Here is a 16,514-nt window from a genome sequence, read left to right as displayed (position 1 = left end):
GTACCTCTCTTCACAACTGGACTGACACAGTGAAGTTACTGTATCTGTGGGAAAGTCCCAGGCTTAGAACACAGAACCACATCTGCATCACTGCTGCACCGGCAGACTCGCTCACTTTTTAGAGGGGTCACATTTCTGGCTACAAGTCCTAGTAATAATGAGAGTCCAGGTGTTGTTCCAGGTCCTGCACCATTCCAGCTAATTCTGATGAGTGGCAATAATCTCCAACCTTTTGCCAGACTGTGAAAGGACAGGGCTGAGAGGAGGGAGCTTGGGAAGCATTTAAAATGCAGGCTTTTCAATGGTAGCTTCATGGAAAATGACCACACCCTGCAGACTTTAAGATGAGACTTTAAGATCTTTCTCCCTTGAGGGGAAAAATGTCTTCCCACAGTATTATCATTCTTTGAAATAAAATTTGGGGATAAACTACAAATATAAAAGATTTCAAATATGTTTAGGAACATTTTTCCCTTTTTTTTTTTTTTTTAAAGAGAGAGTGAGAGAGAGAGAGAGAGAGAGAGAGAGAGAGAGAGAGAGAGAGAGAGAGAGAGAGAGAGAATTTTTAATATTTATTTTTTAGTTCTCGGCAGACACAACATCTTTGTTGGTATGTGGTGCTGAGGATCGAACCCGGGCCGCACGCATGCCAGGCGAGCGCGCTACCGCTTGAGCCACATCCCCAGCCCAATTTTTCCCTTTTTAATCCTTCTACCTACTTGAATATTTTTTCATTTCTTCCTAACTCTATAGTTAAAAAATAAATTTAGCTATTAAATGTGGTACCCTCAAAAGAGTAATTTATGCTGGGTGTGGTGGTGCATGCCTGAAATCCCAGTGACATGGGAGGCTGAGGCAGGAGGATTGTAAATTTGAGATCAGCCTTAGCAACTTAGTGAGAGCCTGTCTCAAAAAGGAGGAGGGTTGGGGGAAAGGCTGGGGATGTAGCTCAAAGTTAAAGCCCCCTTGTTCAATCCCTGGTACCACATGAACACAAAAAGTAATTTATAATCCAAGAAAAAGAAAGGAAGGAAGGAAGGAAGGAAGGAAGGAAGGAAGGAAGGAAGGAAGGAAGGAAGGAAGGAAGGAAGGAAGGAAGGAAGGAAAAGAAGAAAAAAGAAGGGATGGAAGGAGGGAGAGAGGGGAAAAGAAAGAGAAAACAAAATCCTTTGGCTGAATTTTCCCAGTGGGAGGTGGTGGGGGACACAACTGAGGCACAGACATTGACCCAACAGTATGTGTTTATCTTGGTGGGCAGGCACAGGCCTCCCATCTGTTGGTGGAGAAGGGCAGAATCCGAATGCCGCTGCTGCACGTCCCTCCAGCCAGTTGGATAGCACTAGGGAGAGGGTCTCAGCCCTACTGTAACAGTGTCCACTCTATACTTTGAATACAGCCCTTACTGCTCTGCCAGTGTAACTTACTTGTAAAACGGACATGTTTCTTTCTCTTTCTCTCTCCTCCCTAATCTCTCCCAGTCCCTCTTGTCTCCAAATGTCCGATGCATGGCTGTTTCAGGGGAAACAGGATTATGTTTCTCCCTGATCCTAGGCAGTTATCTGTCCCTGAGTACACACCCACTGTAGGAATTAAGTAATTCAGACTTTGGGGATGGCACCAGAAGATTTCAGAAATGACTGTCTTCTAAATTAACATGTGATTTACAATTGGGACCTGAGAACATGTGGAATGCAGCCTTTGAATCACTTTAAACTCCCCCTGCTCCCCCGATAGGCAGAATCACAGCCTCTGGGACAGAAGTCCCTTGTGTTTCCCTGTGCTAGCAAAGCAATAAACCTTCTTTTTCCTTTTTCTCAAAACATGTCGTTGCTGGACGGGCACAGGAGACAAGGACTGAGCTTTTGGTAACACCATCCCATCACTGCATTTGTATATGTACGTTTTTCTTCCTTCTCCCTCTCTCCGGAATCCTCAAAAGAGAAACAGCGGTAGGAAAAATACTTAGGTTGTACTTCAAAGTTTATGCCCTTGTAGCTAAAAGATGTAGGGCACAGTATCTAAACACCACACATGCTATACGATGATAAAATAGAAAAGTATAACAAGGACTTAGACTCTTCACTTCTCCAAATGTCTTATGGATGGCTAATGCAGGATGTAAGACTCCATTTTGCAACCATCTCCTTTCCTCTGAGTCACTTTGGGTTCCTGGAAGGTCTGACCCCATAAACATCTGGTAATGTGTTAAAACTCTACCCCAGGCAACAGCAACTTCTCATAGACACGGCCCCACTTAACCAACCCTGAGATGATGCTGGATAGACCAGACGGGATCAAGATCACCAGCTTTGGTAGGTGAGAAGCTTCAGCTACACCAACTCCTGACCCTTGCACTCATTCTCTTTCTATAAAACCTCAATATCATTGTCAGTCCCTTAAAGACAGGTCTAAGGACGTGGGGTCCTTCATCTTCTTAGTGTAGCTACACAGATTAAAGTTCTTTTCATGATTTTTCACTGTTACCTGTTCTGTTTGGTTTTGATTAGCTGGATCCCCAGATGAGTCATCTGGGGGAGTCCTCGTTCTCTGGCCAAGGACTCTAGTAACAATAGGAGTAGAGAGAAGCCTTACATCACAATTTTAAACATGTACCAGAATTCCTGGATTCTCTTGTGCTGAAAAATGGTACATTCCCTTTCTCTTGAATGTGACTCTCTAGTAAATGACAGAATGGAGTGGAAATTAAGCTGGGTGACTTTGCTATGCTGGGTCTGAAAAGGTGACAGTCTCTGCCTCTTTCTGGGACCCTCACCTTGCAATTCTGACTACCCTGAGGCTGCCATGCTACGAGAGAGGCCCAGGCCAGATGGAAAGGTTTCTGGAGGGCTTTGGGTAAGTTCCACCCAGACCAGCACTGGCATCTAGACCTGTGAGTGAAGATCCCTAGAAAACTCCTGTCCCCCATCAATGAGTACCCCGGCTGAGACTCCAGACATTACAGAGCACAGATAAGCCATTACCTAATCCAGAATCTGGGCACAAGAAAGCGATTGTTTTAAGCCATTTAGTTTTGAGGTAATTTGTTATGTGATATTCCACTCGTTTATTTTAATGTCCATATGTTTGTAGTATGAAGTTTTACCTCTCTGAACCTCAGTAAATTTTTATAAATTTCTCCCACACTGTAAATAACCAGGACGTGGGAGAGTGAAATATGTGGGATAGTACCCCAAATGCTTAACACCTGCTTGAGTAAAGAATTCTATTTTCTATTTGCCCTTAGTATAAATGCATGTTCCCTCAAAGCCATCCAACAAACTAGATACTTAAATTTATTTTTTAATGGATATTTTAAAAATTATTGCTATAGAAGCTAAAAATGTAACTAGATTCCTAGACAACAAAGATCAACCAAAACTGTCAGGCAAAGGCAATGCAGTTACTTTAGCATGTAGAACTGCACTTTAGATTGAATTAAGACTTTTAATAATGGGATCCCCAATTCCTAGAACCATGAGGAGGTTCTTAGATACAGACATAACAAAGACATAACTCTTTGGAGGACTTTTTGGGTAGGGCACAGTCTAAAACAAATAGAAATTTGGGCATTCAGAAAAGGAAAGATAGACGTCTCAAAAGAGAAGTCTCAAAAGAGAAGTGCCACCGAGCCCCTAGATGCAGAAAAGGCCCACAAACTGTTGAAATGCAAAGCAAGCATTAGCCAGCAAACTCAGCCCATGTCCTTAGCCTGTACCATTGGCCCTTGCCCCTCACCCCTGACCTGTGCCACTCCCTGCAGAAAAGAACCTGAAGGCGAAATGTCTAGCAGGGAAAATTGGTACAAAATTTCACAGCTCCACCCTGCCTCCACCTCCAGTCCAGCTCCTAGCTGCTGTCCCTCTATCAACAACAACACTCCACACCAAAAGTTTGCGGTCCCTGCCTCTGGGGATGGCCCACATGCTCCCTTGATGTGCCTCTTCTTTTCTAAATAAACTTGTGTCTGTGTGTCTGGCACTTTCCATCAGGTATGCCAAGGACCCCACTTGTCCTGAGTAGAGAGGAATCCTGGAGTCTCCAGTGACAAAACCACAGGAGTGAACAAACAAAACAACCTTTCAAAGGACCTCCACATAGAACCAGGTTTCCATCTCTCTCTGGATATCTGTTTACAAACGATGGAAGTCAGTTCCAGCTGAGAAACCAATTTACAGATGGGTTTGCCTGTTTGAAAACTCATAGCTGAGTATACAAAAAGTATTTCTTTGATTCAGTTCATAAAATGTGACTGATTTTTAAAGTTGAAAATGTTTAAACACAACACATCGTTGTTCGTGTTAATTTGGAAAAGAATGTAATAGAAAGGCAGAAACCCAGAAAAACTTTGTCAAGTCAGTTTTTCTTTCTCTCCCAGAATTCTCATGGACAGCTGTGTCCAGTACTTGGAAAGAGGAATTCCCTCAATGGACTAGTTAAGATTTCCATGGCCAATTCTCTACATAACTCCCATATATCCCAATTACTTCAGGCTAGTGTTTTCCTGCCAGAGTAATTCTGTAGATTGTAGGGCAGTGGTTGCCCTGGCTAACGTCACCAATTAACCTGGCACTGACAACACTGCCAGTGGGTTTTCCAACACTACTGGCACTGATAGATGAAGTTGGCTGATATTTTCAATTGCTTTAAAATTAACAGATTGGAAATGATTCTTCCTGTTCCTTTTTACAACATCTTCAATCCTGGCAAAAAAGGATAGCCAACCAATATGAGACTGCTAGAATCCATGGGGAACTGGCTCCCTCTGGCCATGTGCTTGTAGCCTCTCTGGTGCTTTCTTGATCTCTGCCCTCCTTCTCTTAAGAGGTTCTCTCAGGAAGAGCTGACTTCCTCCTGAGTTGTACTTGCCAGGTTGGATCATGGCCTGCTAAATGAATGACATGAATTTGGTTATCAGTTGTCACGTGCTGTGGCCCATGGCTGCTGGATCCAGACATGGGCAAAATGATTCTGGGCCGGGCACTCTCTGTAACAACATGATCCAACCTGTCAGAAACACAATGATAAATCAAATAAAAAATAAAGCTGGCCAACTGAACTGCAGCCAGGCTCTGAGATTTAGTCTGCTCGTGCGTCTATATTTAGAAGTTGTTCCAGCACTGGCTGACCCTGGGCAACATCAAAGGTAAATGTTGGCTTGAGAAAAAAAAAAGAAAGAAAGAAAGAAAGAAAGTGCACGGTGTGTTCAGCATGACTATATATAAGACAGGGGTCATAACAGGGAGGTGGGGACACTCCACATCTGGGTGGATTCACAAGTTCCTTGTGCCAAGCCCCACCCTCCTCTTAGTGATGCCTCTTTCATTTTACCAAGCACACTGGCACAGAAGATATTTCCAAGGTAAGAAAAGGCAGTGGAATGGTTTGTGGTTGCACGCTATTAAATAATCACTGCGTGCATTTTATGTCCTAGAATACTAGCTGTTCTATTAGCAGGCAAGGAGTGGCTACTTAGAAAAGCCAAGAATGATCAGCAGGTCCCTCTGGTTCAAATAAGCTAACAAAGTTTTCCTATATGTCTTTCCAAATACTGGTGTTCATCTGATGTCAAGTGCTTTGATAATATCAGTGTGTTGAGGCTGTCCAAGTGAAAGGAGAGGAAAGGAACAGTGGGGTAACTTTAGAACAAGCACCTGTACAACTTAAAAGTGAGCCAAGAGATGGATGGGCTTGGGTTTCCCACCTAGCCAAGGCCCACAGCGGCCACGTTCCAGCTGGTAACCAGCAGGCACAACAAACACAAATTGATAAAGTGGGTGCCGGGGCCAAGGTGAATATTTGTGATTTAGCCTCAGATAAGGTCCCACAAGGTCTACGGCCCACACCCACAGTTCCAACTTGCACATACAGTGAAGAGCAGGGAGAGAACCTGCTTCAGGTGTGCCATGTCTGGGACTGTGGTCCCTAAAAAGGGGGGTTCCTTTTAACTATGCCTTGATGCCTCTGAGTTATGCCTTGCCCAGCTGCAGCTCTAGTGAGGAGAAACAATTTCTCTGGCTCTCTAAAACCAATGGATGTGACAGTGAAGGCTGGTGGTGTGGACACTCACTGTGCTGGGTGCCAGCTGCAGCTTAAGCCATAGTTGAAAGCTGGCCAATGATGAACAGAAAGCTGGCCAATGGCAAACAGAGTGCCAAATGATGCTTAGACCCCACTCTCCAGTCCTTATGAGTGCAGTCACAAAAGATCACAGGGCCTGGGCAAGTGCTAACCTTCCTGGTACATTCCAGTCAGGCACTGGCATCACTGAACCAAGACACTGTTTCAACCCAAGGGAGTGCCACACCTCAGAGATACAATCCATCAAGTTCTCAAGGTAGCTCTCCTCATCCATTCCCAGGGACTCAGTAAGCCATTCTGCTTGTGATGCTCTTCTTCCTTTATTAATAAAATGACTGTCATCTAACCAGAAAAGCCTATGTGCAAAGACTTATGATAAGAGATTATCAATACCAATGAGCCACCACCCAAGCTGCACAGGAGTCTGATAAACAGCTACCAGATTCCTCCAAGGGGGCTAGCTCGGTCTTTTGATGAGCTAGGCTGGCTCCATCTGAACCAGATGTTTGAGAAGCTGTGGTAGGGGGCTGCCACCCACTCAAGGAGGTTTCTGCAACAGAATTGATGGGCATGGCCTGACCTGGCCTGGCTCCAAATGCTTCCCCCAGGGACTTCTGGGCTCTAAGCTGCTAGGCTCTTCTCTTCTCTTGACTTCACATTATGCTTCCCTTGACTCCTGAGGCATTTAGTTTATCCTTAGTCTCTGGGCTTCACAGCTATGTTGGCTCTTCAGTCACCAGGAAACCAGATATGTACTTCCTTTTGGGGCTAGTTGAGTCACATGTGAGGAAGATTCTTAGGAACTCCCTAGTCACATTCCCACAGACCTATTTTTTTTCTGGAACTTCCACATAACCCCTACATGTCATGGCCAGAAGCTAAGCTTATAATAGCCTGTTTGCAGCTGTATATGGCACTGAAATCAGGCTTTGTTTACTTCAAACCAGTAATGCTAACCTCAGGGCTCCTGTGTAAATTCTTAAATAAGAATATCATATTCCTTTCACACAATCCTTCCAATCGTTGACTTTTCCTACCTCAGATTTTAACGTCTGCTTAGGCAGATTCTCATCACCAACATGGACCAATCATGACACTGAACCTGCTACTGCCCTCATTATCTCATCCAATCTTAACATACTTTTGAGATAATGGACATTATTTTTCAGGTGGATAGACTGAGGTTTATGTGTCAAATTTTTCATGACCAGTTAGCAACCATTAATCCAGGCCTCTCTAGGTGAATACCATTTCCACGGAGCCATAGCACATACCCACAGCAAGTTCCAGGAGGGCTGTGTTTGGTCTGAGTGACCAGCTGTAACAGTGCCAGTCAGCATTCCACATGGCACACTCTATCTAAGAGTGTAACTTACAAACCAGGTTACCATAAATGCCTTCTTTTCAGAACTCGTTTTTTTCTATGTAAAAGAAAGTTCTTATCTGTCCACAAAATGCACTCCTTTTTTCAAGTTTTCAAAGAAAAGGCCAGATCACTATCTATTTAGGAACGTTAAAACAGACTGGGAAGGCTTTTATGAGAGGGTCTATCAAAAGGTTCCCAATTCCTTTTCCTAAAAGGCCCTCTCTACCTGAGAGCCTCTCTAGCCTCAAGATCCTTCCTGGACAGCTTCTAGAAAAAAATCTTCCACCCACCTCTGCTGGATATTGATGTCTTCAAGCAGGAAAGAAATCTGGAGGTTACTTTAGCTGGAAAGAATGCCCAAAAAGAGGACAGGGCAGTCACAGTGGTCAGCCATAGAAATACCTCCATCTTTCCCCTCCCACCAATCTCTCTCACTGTGGGAAAGAACCTCCATCTTCAGAGCTCTATCATATAAGCACTACTTTGCTCTTTAACAAGTTAAGCTTTTCCCCAAGATTTTTTTTTTTAAAGTCAGCACTAAGTATAATACTTACATCTAGCAAAAAGAAACTTGCTTTCTGCCAGAATGACCATTACTTGCAGATTAAGGCAAATTGGTGGGGGAGCACACTGTGATCAGAAAGAAATTAAAACGTGATGATGACTCAACCAACAGCCAAGTGAAAAACCACTTGGAAAATGGGCTTCTGCCTTCCTGCTCACAATGGGGAGTTTCCCCAGGAAGGGTCAGTGGCTAGGGATCTGCAGAAATGCAGGGCTGGTTCTCAAACCGGTGGCTCTGAACTCATAGGAGAGTTCACCAGTCATGACAACATGGATACTTGGCTAGGAAAGGCCATACCTTTTTGAGTAATGAAAACTAATCGGTGGCTGGTGAAAATCAAAATTTGATACTACTGATGGAAAGTAAAGGCACCTGAATGTTCCATTTATAGTTGCTCATTATCTTTTCATAGCTAGTCATTCCACATTAGTTTAAAAATTAAGGGACTACCTAGTTAGTTATTAATGGAGAAAAATAGGAGGTTAACTCTTTTTTTAAAAATAGAACTATCATGAGTAGATTTCAAGTGAATTCTATGAAACAGTGATGTGAAATTAATGACAATGAACTTGAGTGAGAGATGATGTATCAGCTTCCCCCTGCATTATGCCCTGTTCTGTTTTCTGTTTCCCACTAGATCTCCCACAGGGCCTAGTGCTTAAGAGACCAGCATGTGGTTAGCTATTCACTAAGGTGGATCTTCCCAAGAAGAGCAACTCAGCATAGCATTTTCAACCTTAGCAGAGAAAAAGGCTGCTAAGTGTTTCTAAGACTTTCAAAATTCTACATCAATCACCTTTTTGGATTGGTGATTACAAATTTAGCGAAAGAAAAAAGTGAGGGCTGAGTCCTCCTCTTGAGCACAACATTGAGACTCACCTGTCTCCCTCTCAGGCAGTGATCTGCAACTCCCTGTAGCCCACAATCTTTCTGCACTCTAAGTTTGTTTCTACAGTCCCCTGGACAACAGAGAGGCCATGGGTATGTGGCTGGGGCAGAATGTCCTTTCAGGGGGGTGTGGAGTTCTGGCTCTTGGGAGAATTGGGATGATTCCAGCAAAACATCCCGTTCCTATTCTCCTGGCCCACTGGGTTCACTAGGGCAGGGTGTGGAAACAGCTGCAGGTACCACGTGCACCTGGCTCCATAAACCACCAGCAGTAAGTTGCAGAGGGACAGCCAGGGCCTGGTGCCTACACACTCCCTGTGGGCCAGAAGATGCTCTCCTTGCTGCAACATTTCCTTTCCTTCCTTGGAGCCAAGCTTGGGTAACACAGGTATATGGAACCAACTCAAAGACCAACTCTAGTGAGCTGTCCTCAAAAGGGCTACTGATCCCTGACTAAATTCTAAACACAGTCTACCAGACGGTTTTGTCAGAAACTTCATTTCCAAAATGACAGGATGGGCAGGAATGAACTGTCTACTGGTATATAGATTCTCATTACCAGGAAACTCAATGGAACCCTTTTTAAATCTTTTCAGAAAGACCAGAAAGAAATATGTTATAAAGAAGCTACTGAACAGAAAAACCTGAGCAGCATGTGGCTGTCTGTTCTATCTGTATGGGTTCAAAAGTACAAAAAGATAAGCATACATTAGCTTTTTCAGCTATCGCAGTAAAGACATTATCTTTCCTATGCATACATCATTCACAAGACAGTGTACAACATGTAGGCACTGAGGGGTATGTTCTATAACTGCTGAAATAATTAATAAATGAGTAGGCCAAACAATAGTGAAAAAGATTCCAAAAATGTCTCCTATCTGAGAGGTTAACAGTAAATACTCTGCTTTGAGATATTAAAATGGTGTCAATGCATATGAACCAATGGGCTAATCTAAGCACTCACTTCGCAGATGGGCAAACTGAGAACCGAGAGCTGAAGCTGCTTAGTGTACAACATGTCTTTTCACGTATGGTTGTTGCCAGGGAGCTCACTCCACCTAATGGCCAAGGGGGGCTTTCTATGGAGTCTGAATTCTGGCATGTTTTCTAGCAGATGAATATGAAGCTGCAGAAAAGGAAAAAAGGATTCCTGTGTTGACAAAAGGCTTGTGATAGGTGAGAGCTAATCTGGAGTCTCCACTAGGACTCAGCCAAACCAATGTCAGCATGGATTTGAAGGTAGGAGAGAAAATAAAGAGAAAAACAGACGGCAGAGATTTAAGACAGAAGAGAGGAGAAGACAGAAGACTAAGTAGAGGAAAGGTAGAAAGTCCCAAGATGGCCATTTAGAGTTTTCTGAGTCGCTGCTGAGAACAGAGGGTCATCAGGGCTACTGTGGCCCAATGATCACAGGAGGAGGTGGCATGTTTCCATTTAGCATCACACCAGGGCACCTTCATTCTAAATTCTAAGGGAAGGGGCTAGCAACTGGGTGTCCCTGCCATTTCCTGCAGCTCCTCATTTTCCCTTAGAGGTTGCCCATCCCAATAGTCAACCTCTCTGACCTTAATTTGGAAGGTCATGGTCCTAGGCAGAAAAGCAGCACGCATACACACATACACATAAGCACAACACTTTCATTCACTCACTCTCACCTTTCAGCTCTCAGAGATCTAAAACGAAAAACAACAACAAACGAATGGAAAAAAAAATCTCTTTACTGGTAAACTCTACCTTGATATCAAACTTTAAGACCTGAGGGGGAAAAATCAAGTCAATACAACAAATGCACACACACAAAAAGACTTTATCATTAGACTCTCAACTTGTCCTGGAATGAAGAGAAAGGAAGATGTTACCATGAGCTCACAGATCAGCCATGTTCCTTTCCAATGTTCTTGATTTTTTGTAAAAATACCTAAGGGCTATAGAAGTGGTTTTATTTTCCAATGAAACCACTTTAAAGTGAAGTCTACCTATTCTGTAAAATGTACCAGGTTAAGTTTGAGATTTCACCATCTGTACAAAGGAGTGATTTGTAAGGATCCTAATAACATTGTCATTGGGAACTTGGAACTAAAGCTGTTCAGATGCAACCCACATGGGAAAATAGCCTTCAGCAGAAAGCAAGGCAGGGTTCCTCTTTCATATCAAAATTTCACCAAGTTTTCATTTTACATTTGATTAAAATATTTTTCTATACGTAACAAGTCACTTTTCTAAATCTTTTACTATCCCCCCTTATGCCAATTTTAGTCACAAAGACTTTTGTTAACATGCATTTCTTCCCAAATTCTACATGTTCTGTGATTGAAATCTTATTTGCTCAACCACAGGAAGATAAAATAAAACAAAGGCAAATGAATGGATGTATTAAGATCTACAGGAACAAAAAGCTCAGCTGTGATTTAGAAACAAACGGCTTCCATATCAAATGTTTCCTGCCTGAGATTTTGTGCGTGTCATCAGCACAGGACAAGTGCACGGGCTCACCAGTCAGCAAAGACAGGCTATGAGAACAGAGACTCCATCGTGGACAGCATCCCAGGGCTTCTGCTGATGGACAGAGGGGCCTGTGATGGGGTGGTCCAACCCAGAAAGCAGTGAGAGCTTCATATGCTGGTCCACTCTCCCACAGGGACACTCAGAAGGGTCACACCAGAGTACACACATCACATTCCAAAAAGGAAGAACAAATTATGCTTCCCATCCATAGTGCTTTACCTATCAAAACCATCTAGGCAGTCAAGATCACTTTTAAAACAGATTAGTGGCTGAAAAAAAGCATTCAAACTAGGTAAGACCCTGTCTTTTCTTTCAATGGCATTGCTTGCAAAAGTTAGGTAAATATGTTGTAATGCGCAATTCATTACACTATTTCAATTCTTCTTCCTTTTCCATAACCAGTAACTACTGATTTAAATTGTTCTCCAATTTATATTCCTTTTACTGCCTCCACCTCCCCCGTGTGTTTAGCCTGATAAAAGAATAAGATGGTATTTGTTCCACAATCTCATTTTAGATGAAAGAATGTGAAAATATGCTTACCTCATCCCATTCCAAAAGGTAGTTGGTGATTTTTGAACCATTGTCAATTGGTGCCTAAAAAGAAAAACAAAATGAGATTGGAGAAAGCTGTTCATAGACAACAGTTCTGAGCTACCGTTGCGGTTTAAATACAGTGTCTATTGTAGCTCTGTGCTCTCCCCTAAGAGATAAACCTGCATTTCTTTGGTCAGACAAATTTTATTTATTTATTTATTTTTATTTTTTGTTTTGGAGTTTGAACCTAGGCTCATTTTACCAGTGAGCTACATACTCAGACCTTTTTATTTTTTGAGTCATAGTACCACGAAAAGTTGTTGAGGTTAGCCTTGAACTTTGCATGCTCTTGCCTCCCAAGTCACTGGCATTACGTGAATTTCAATACAATTCAACCAAAAGAATCCTCATTACTAATAAATTATTCCCACAAAGAACAAATCTGCCTCCTCTCACCACCTCTACCTTGATGCCCCACAGTGCCCTACCCCCCCTCTAGGGATAAAACTTTTTAAGAGGCACTTTACAACTAAGCTTAGAGGAAGAAAAATATTACTGGGAAACATAGGCATTGTTGAGGGTCTGATTTAGATTGTTCTCCATTTACATTGGGTCTAAAAGGGTTTAAATTTTTGTAATTTCCCCCATACAGTTTTGCTTTTTATTTTTTTCCAAAGTACTTAATACTAGAAAGCCATCTGTGGCATTGAATCCCCTGCCCCCATCCCTTTTTTAAAGACTAAAGAAAAAACAAGATCCTCTGAATAGATTACCAGAGGCTATTAGCCCTTTACACTCATCATTTGCTTTCCTCTTACAAGCAAGCTGAGATCTACCTCACTGAAAAAACAGGTTCTGAACAATGGAGAGGAACTTTGGAGAAGAGTGCTTTATAGAATTAGACTGCTAGAGGGGTGCCAGAGGGGTAGAGCACTCAGGGAAGATCTCGAGAGAAAGAGGAACAAAGAGGTGAAAAGCAGGAGCATGTCTCCTGTTTCAAAACCTTGTCTGGGCCTGGTACTTGTTTAGGAAGAAAAAGGGGAGCCCAGTGAACTGCAGTGTGCCTTACCCCTTGTGGAAGGAAGCTGGAGCTTCCACAGCTGCATCTGTATCCCAGCTCTGCTGTGTGTGTTTCGTGTGTGGTCGGCTGCTAGTATCAATGTCTAATTTCTTGTTCCAGGAATAGGTAAGTGTGATAAATAGTTGGGAGACTATACGTAAATCACCTATTAAACTACTCAGTTTTACAGAACACACTTAACAAACAGTAGCTGATACTCTATTATTGTTAAGACAAAAACATTATCAGGGATCAGTAAGTGCGAAGATAAAAAAGAAACTCTTCTTTTGGTCCTTTTTTCCTCCCCCCTCTTCTTTCTGAGTCACACAATCTGAGTCTCCAACTCAGATCTCAGGTGTGTACTGTGAATCCTGCACTGTAACTTGAAGGTTTTGTAGGCTGCAGTTGCAGAGCAGAATAGGGAAGCATTTAACATTTTTAACTGACAAAAGTTTTAGATGAGAACCCATTTCTAAAAAAGGAACTGCATTTATGACCAACTGCAAATTCCTCTAGAAAGTGTTCTTTAGTAGTTTCTTCAATATGCTGCCCCTCCAGTGGGTCTTTTATCCCAAGGATGCAAACTGCCTGGACTTCTGTGACTAGTACTGATAGGCAGGAGATCTTAAGCTCTCTCCCTGGATTCAAGGACAGGTCTCAGTACAGGCTGCAGCCAGAGAACATTCCCCTGTCCTTGAGCACTATGATCAGGAAATCTGCACTAAGGACATTCAAATAAAAATTGAACTGAATCCAGGACTTTCATGTCTGAACATGACTGAATTGAACAAGAGTATTATTTCTGATTCACAATGGAATTTTTTCTTAACATTGCTGGTCTGCCTGCGACCTGAATTTCATCTAGGTTTTAAGCAGAGAACGTATCAGTGATTCCCAACTTTAGGTTTATAAGACCCCGGGGTCCCTCAGGCAATCTTAAGCATATATATGTTTTAAATGGATTTTAATTCTTTTCTTAAGAACAGATATATTTACAAAGTATAAATATAGCACATAGGTTTAGATGGATGTATATTCTCCAAGGAATTAAACAGTGATGACCAGTTGGGTATTAAAACTCTGAAAAGGTGGGAAATCACTGACCTGGATTATCCCTGGAAGCCAGGAAGGAAAATAAAATAGTTCAGATGCTAGGCCGGTTCAAACTTTGCCTACGTCCAAATAACATACTCATGGCTAGCAGCGGGGCATGAGAATGCAGGTGCCTCCAGAGGACAACGGGAGCCCAGGCTCCACTGCTGCCCACTGCTCTATGGTAAGCACCCAGACACCTCCTCTTTCACATATTAGTATTCTCCCCCCCAAACCATCAAACTTCATTATCCCTACTATTTTACAACTTAAATTATATTCTAATAAAATATTATTTGAAAATACTGATATATAGATATGATTATGACAGAGTCTGGCAATAATATAATTTTTTTTTGTAAACACACAACTACGATTAACATGTTAAGCACACACTTTAAAGAAGGTACAACAGGCCTCCTACTTTGGCAACAGTTATTTTTGGCTGGTATATTGTACTTCAGAAAAACTACTTTGCAATCCATCCTTTAAAAAATATTTAGTGATCCTGACTGATCTAAAGCCTAATTAGTGAAAATTAATGAAGTCTTCATATAGTTTAGAACATTATACATTCGGAACGATTTTAAATATTAAACATTTCAGCATTAGCCTTGGAAAAAGCCAAATGAACCATAAGCCTACTTTATCTCTAAATCTTTCTTTACAAAAACTTTATGCTAAAGTCCTTGAATGTTTGTTGAGATGAACTAAACTATTACAAAGTGATGAAATTAAGGTATTTTAAATATTTATATCACTTATCAAGTACTGTTTATGATCCGAGGAGATTTACCAAATTCCCCTTCAAAAAGAGCTAAAGCAGGACTTTACAGGTCCCTCCTCCCACTCATTTGCCCAATATTATAGAAATATCTCATTAATTAGTTTCACATAGCTATTATGCAGAAAACCAAGCACTATCACAAAATGAAAATATTGTCAAATAAATACCTCGACAACTTTAGCTACCCACCTTCCACTGCAAGGTTAGTGAACTTTTGCTCCTGTGTGCCAGCTTAGGAGGGAAAGGACATTCAGGTGCACAGCTGTGGGTGGTGAAGCTAACTGGCTCGGAGCAGGACCCCTTTACAGAATTGTACATGGCATATACCCTGAAACAAAACAGACAGACATAGTCAGTGCAGTGGCTCAGCACAGAAGACCAGGGTTCTCATTTCCACTTTGCCCCAGGGTTTTCCATAGGTGCACAGAATTTCTTACATAGGGAGCACTATGACTCTTATTCTTATTGCTAGGTTTGTCCTGACCTAGGTATGGTCAACAAATACAGGGGACAATTATCCCAACAGAGTTATTTGTTTCAGTGTTTTCCATTCAGCCCCATTCCATTCAGCCCATTTTAAGATAGGCAGGGTGTAGAGACTGGAAAAGAATACTCTATGTGAGAAAATAAACCTTAATCCCTAGAATGGTTTCCAAATATACATTTTAAAAACCAAAAGCTACACCCTGGTTGACTTTGTCAAGGAAAAGGCGAAAAGCACAGCTACGAGTTGGGCGAAAAGGGAAAAGATGCAGCGATCACAGTGCACAGGCTGGAGAGAGTACAAAGGGGCCAACAGGGTGAAGAGTATCTGAACTCTTTAGAACACTGTGTGGATTTGGGTAAAAATATGGATGCTTCACACATAGAAACACATTAGCTACTGCCAAGGGTATTGCTTTCTGATTTTAAAAAACAGTGTTCAGGTACAGTTTATCCATGTGAGCATTTCACTTTTGCACATGGTGCCAAGATTAAAGATGTTCATTCTGCACTTAAAACACTTGGCTCAAGACTCAGCATGTGTGCCTGACTTCACCAGGGAAGCTGTGAAGGAAAAGCATACAGTGTGCTATTATTATACCTTACTCTTTTCAAATTGCAAAGAGCATAAGTTGATTTTTATCATCTTCTTTTCTAGTTTTCCATTTTTTTTTTGTTATTAGGAATTATTTTTAAAAATTGAAAATATACTCTTTTAAAATGATGACAAAGAAGGCTTTGCTACCTAAAAAGGTGGCAAAGATTAAGCTATTCAGAGTTGGTAAATATATTATCAAGCCCATAGTCCATCTTTTTTTTTCCTTTCTTCTTCTTTTTTTTTTTTTGTCCTAAATTGCCCAGGCTGTCCTCAAACTTTCAATCCTCCTGCTGTAGGCTCCTAAATTCCTAGGATTATAGGCATGTACCACCACACCCTGCAAGGCCCTAGTTGTAATAACCACTCTTTGGTAGGGAACTCTTATTACCCCATTGTTGACAGAGAGTAACTCAGATGAAATAACTGTCCCAAAGATACAACTAGAAAGCCAGATCTAACCATTCTACAGTATGGCCAGGCTTCCTTGTTCACCCAATCATGTTTCTCCACGCACCTACGATCCACTGCCCTTCACTCTATCCAATAAGCACAAAC

At 41.9% G+C, this 16,514-nt stretch overlaps 1 protein-coding gene across 3 annotated transcripts in view; it reads right to left on the bottom strand.

Moving 5' to 3' along the window:
• FNDC3B (fibronectin type III domain containing 3B) overlaps positions 1–16,514 on the bottom strand; it is a 325,384-nt gene that overhangs the window by 69,024 nt on the left and 239,846 nt on the right. For all 3 annotated transcript variants that reach the window (XM_081302600.1, XM_081302599.1, XM_081302601.1), the window contains exons 10-11: positions 15,068–15,206; positions 11,946–11,999 (exon numbers count right to left, since the gene is read on the bottom strand). In XM_081302600.1, coding sequence (XP_081158726.1) covers positions 11,946–11,999; positions 15,068–15,206 — 193 coding nt within the window. The remainder of the gene's footprint in view (positions 1–11,945; positions 12,000–15,067; positions 15,207–16,514) is intronic.

The sequence above is a fragment of the Spermophilus citellus genome (assembly GCF_964194105.1).
Source record: "Spermophilus citellus genome assembly, chromosome: 7".
Taxonomy (NCBI): Eukaryota; Metazoa; Chordata; class Mammalia; order Rodentia; family Sciuridae; genus Spermophilus; species Spermophilus citellus.
This window is presented reverse-complemented; position numbering and strand designations above follow the sequence as displayed.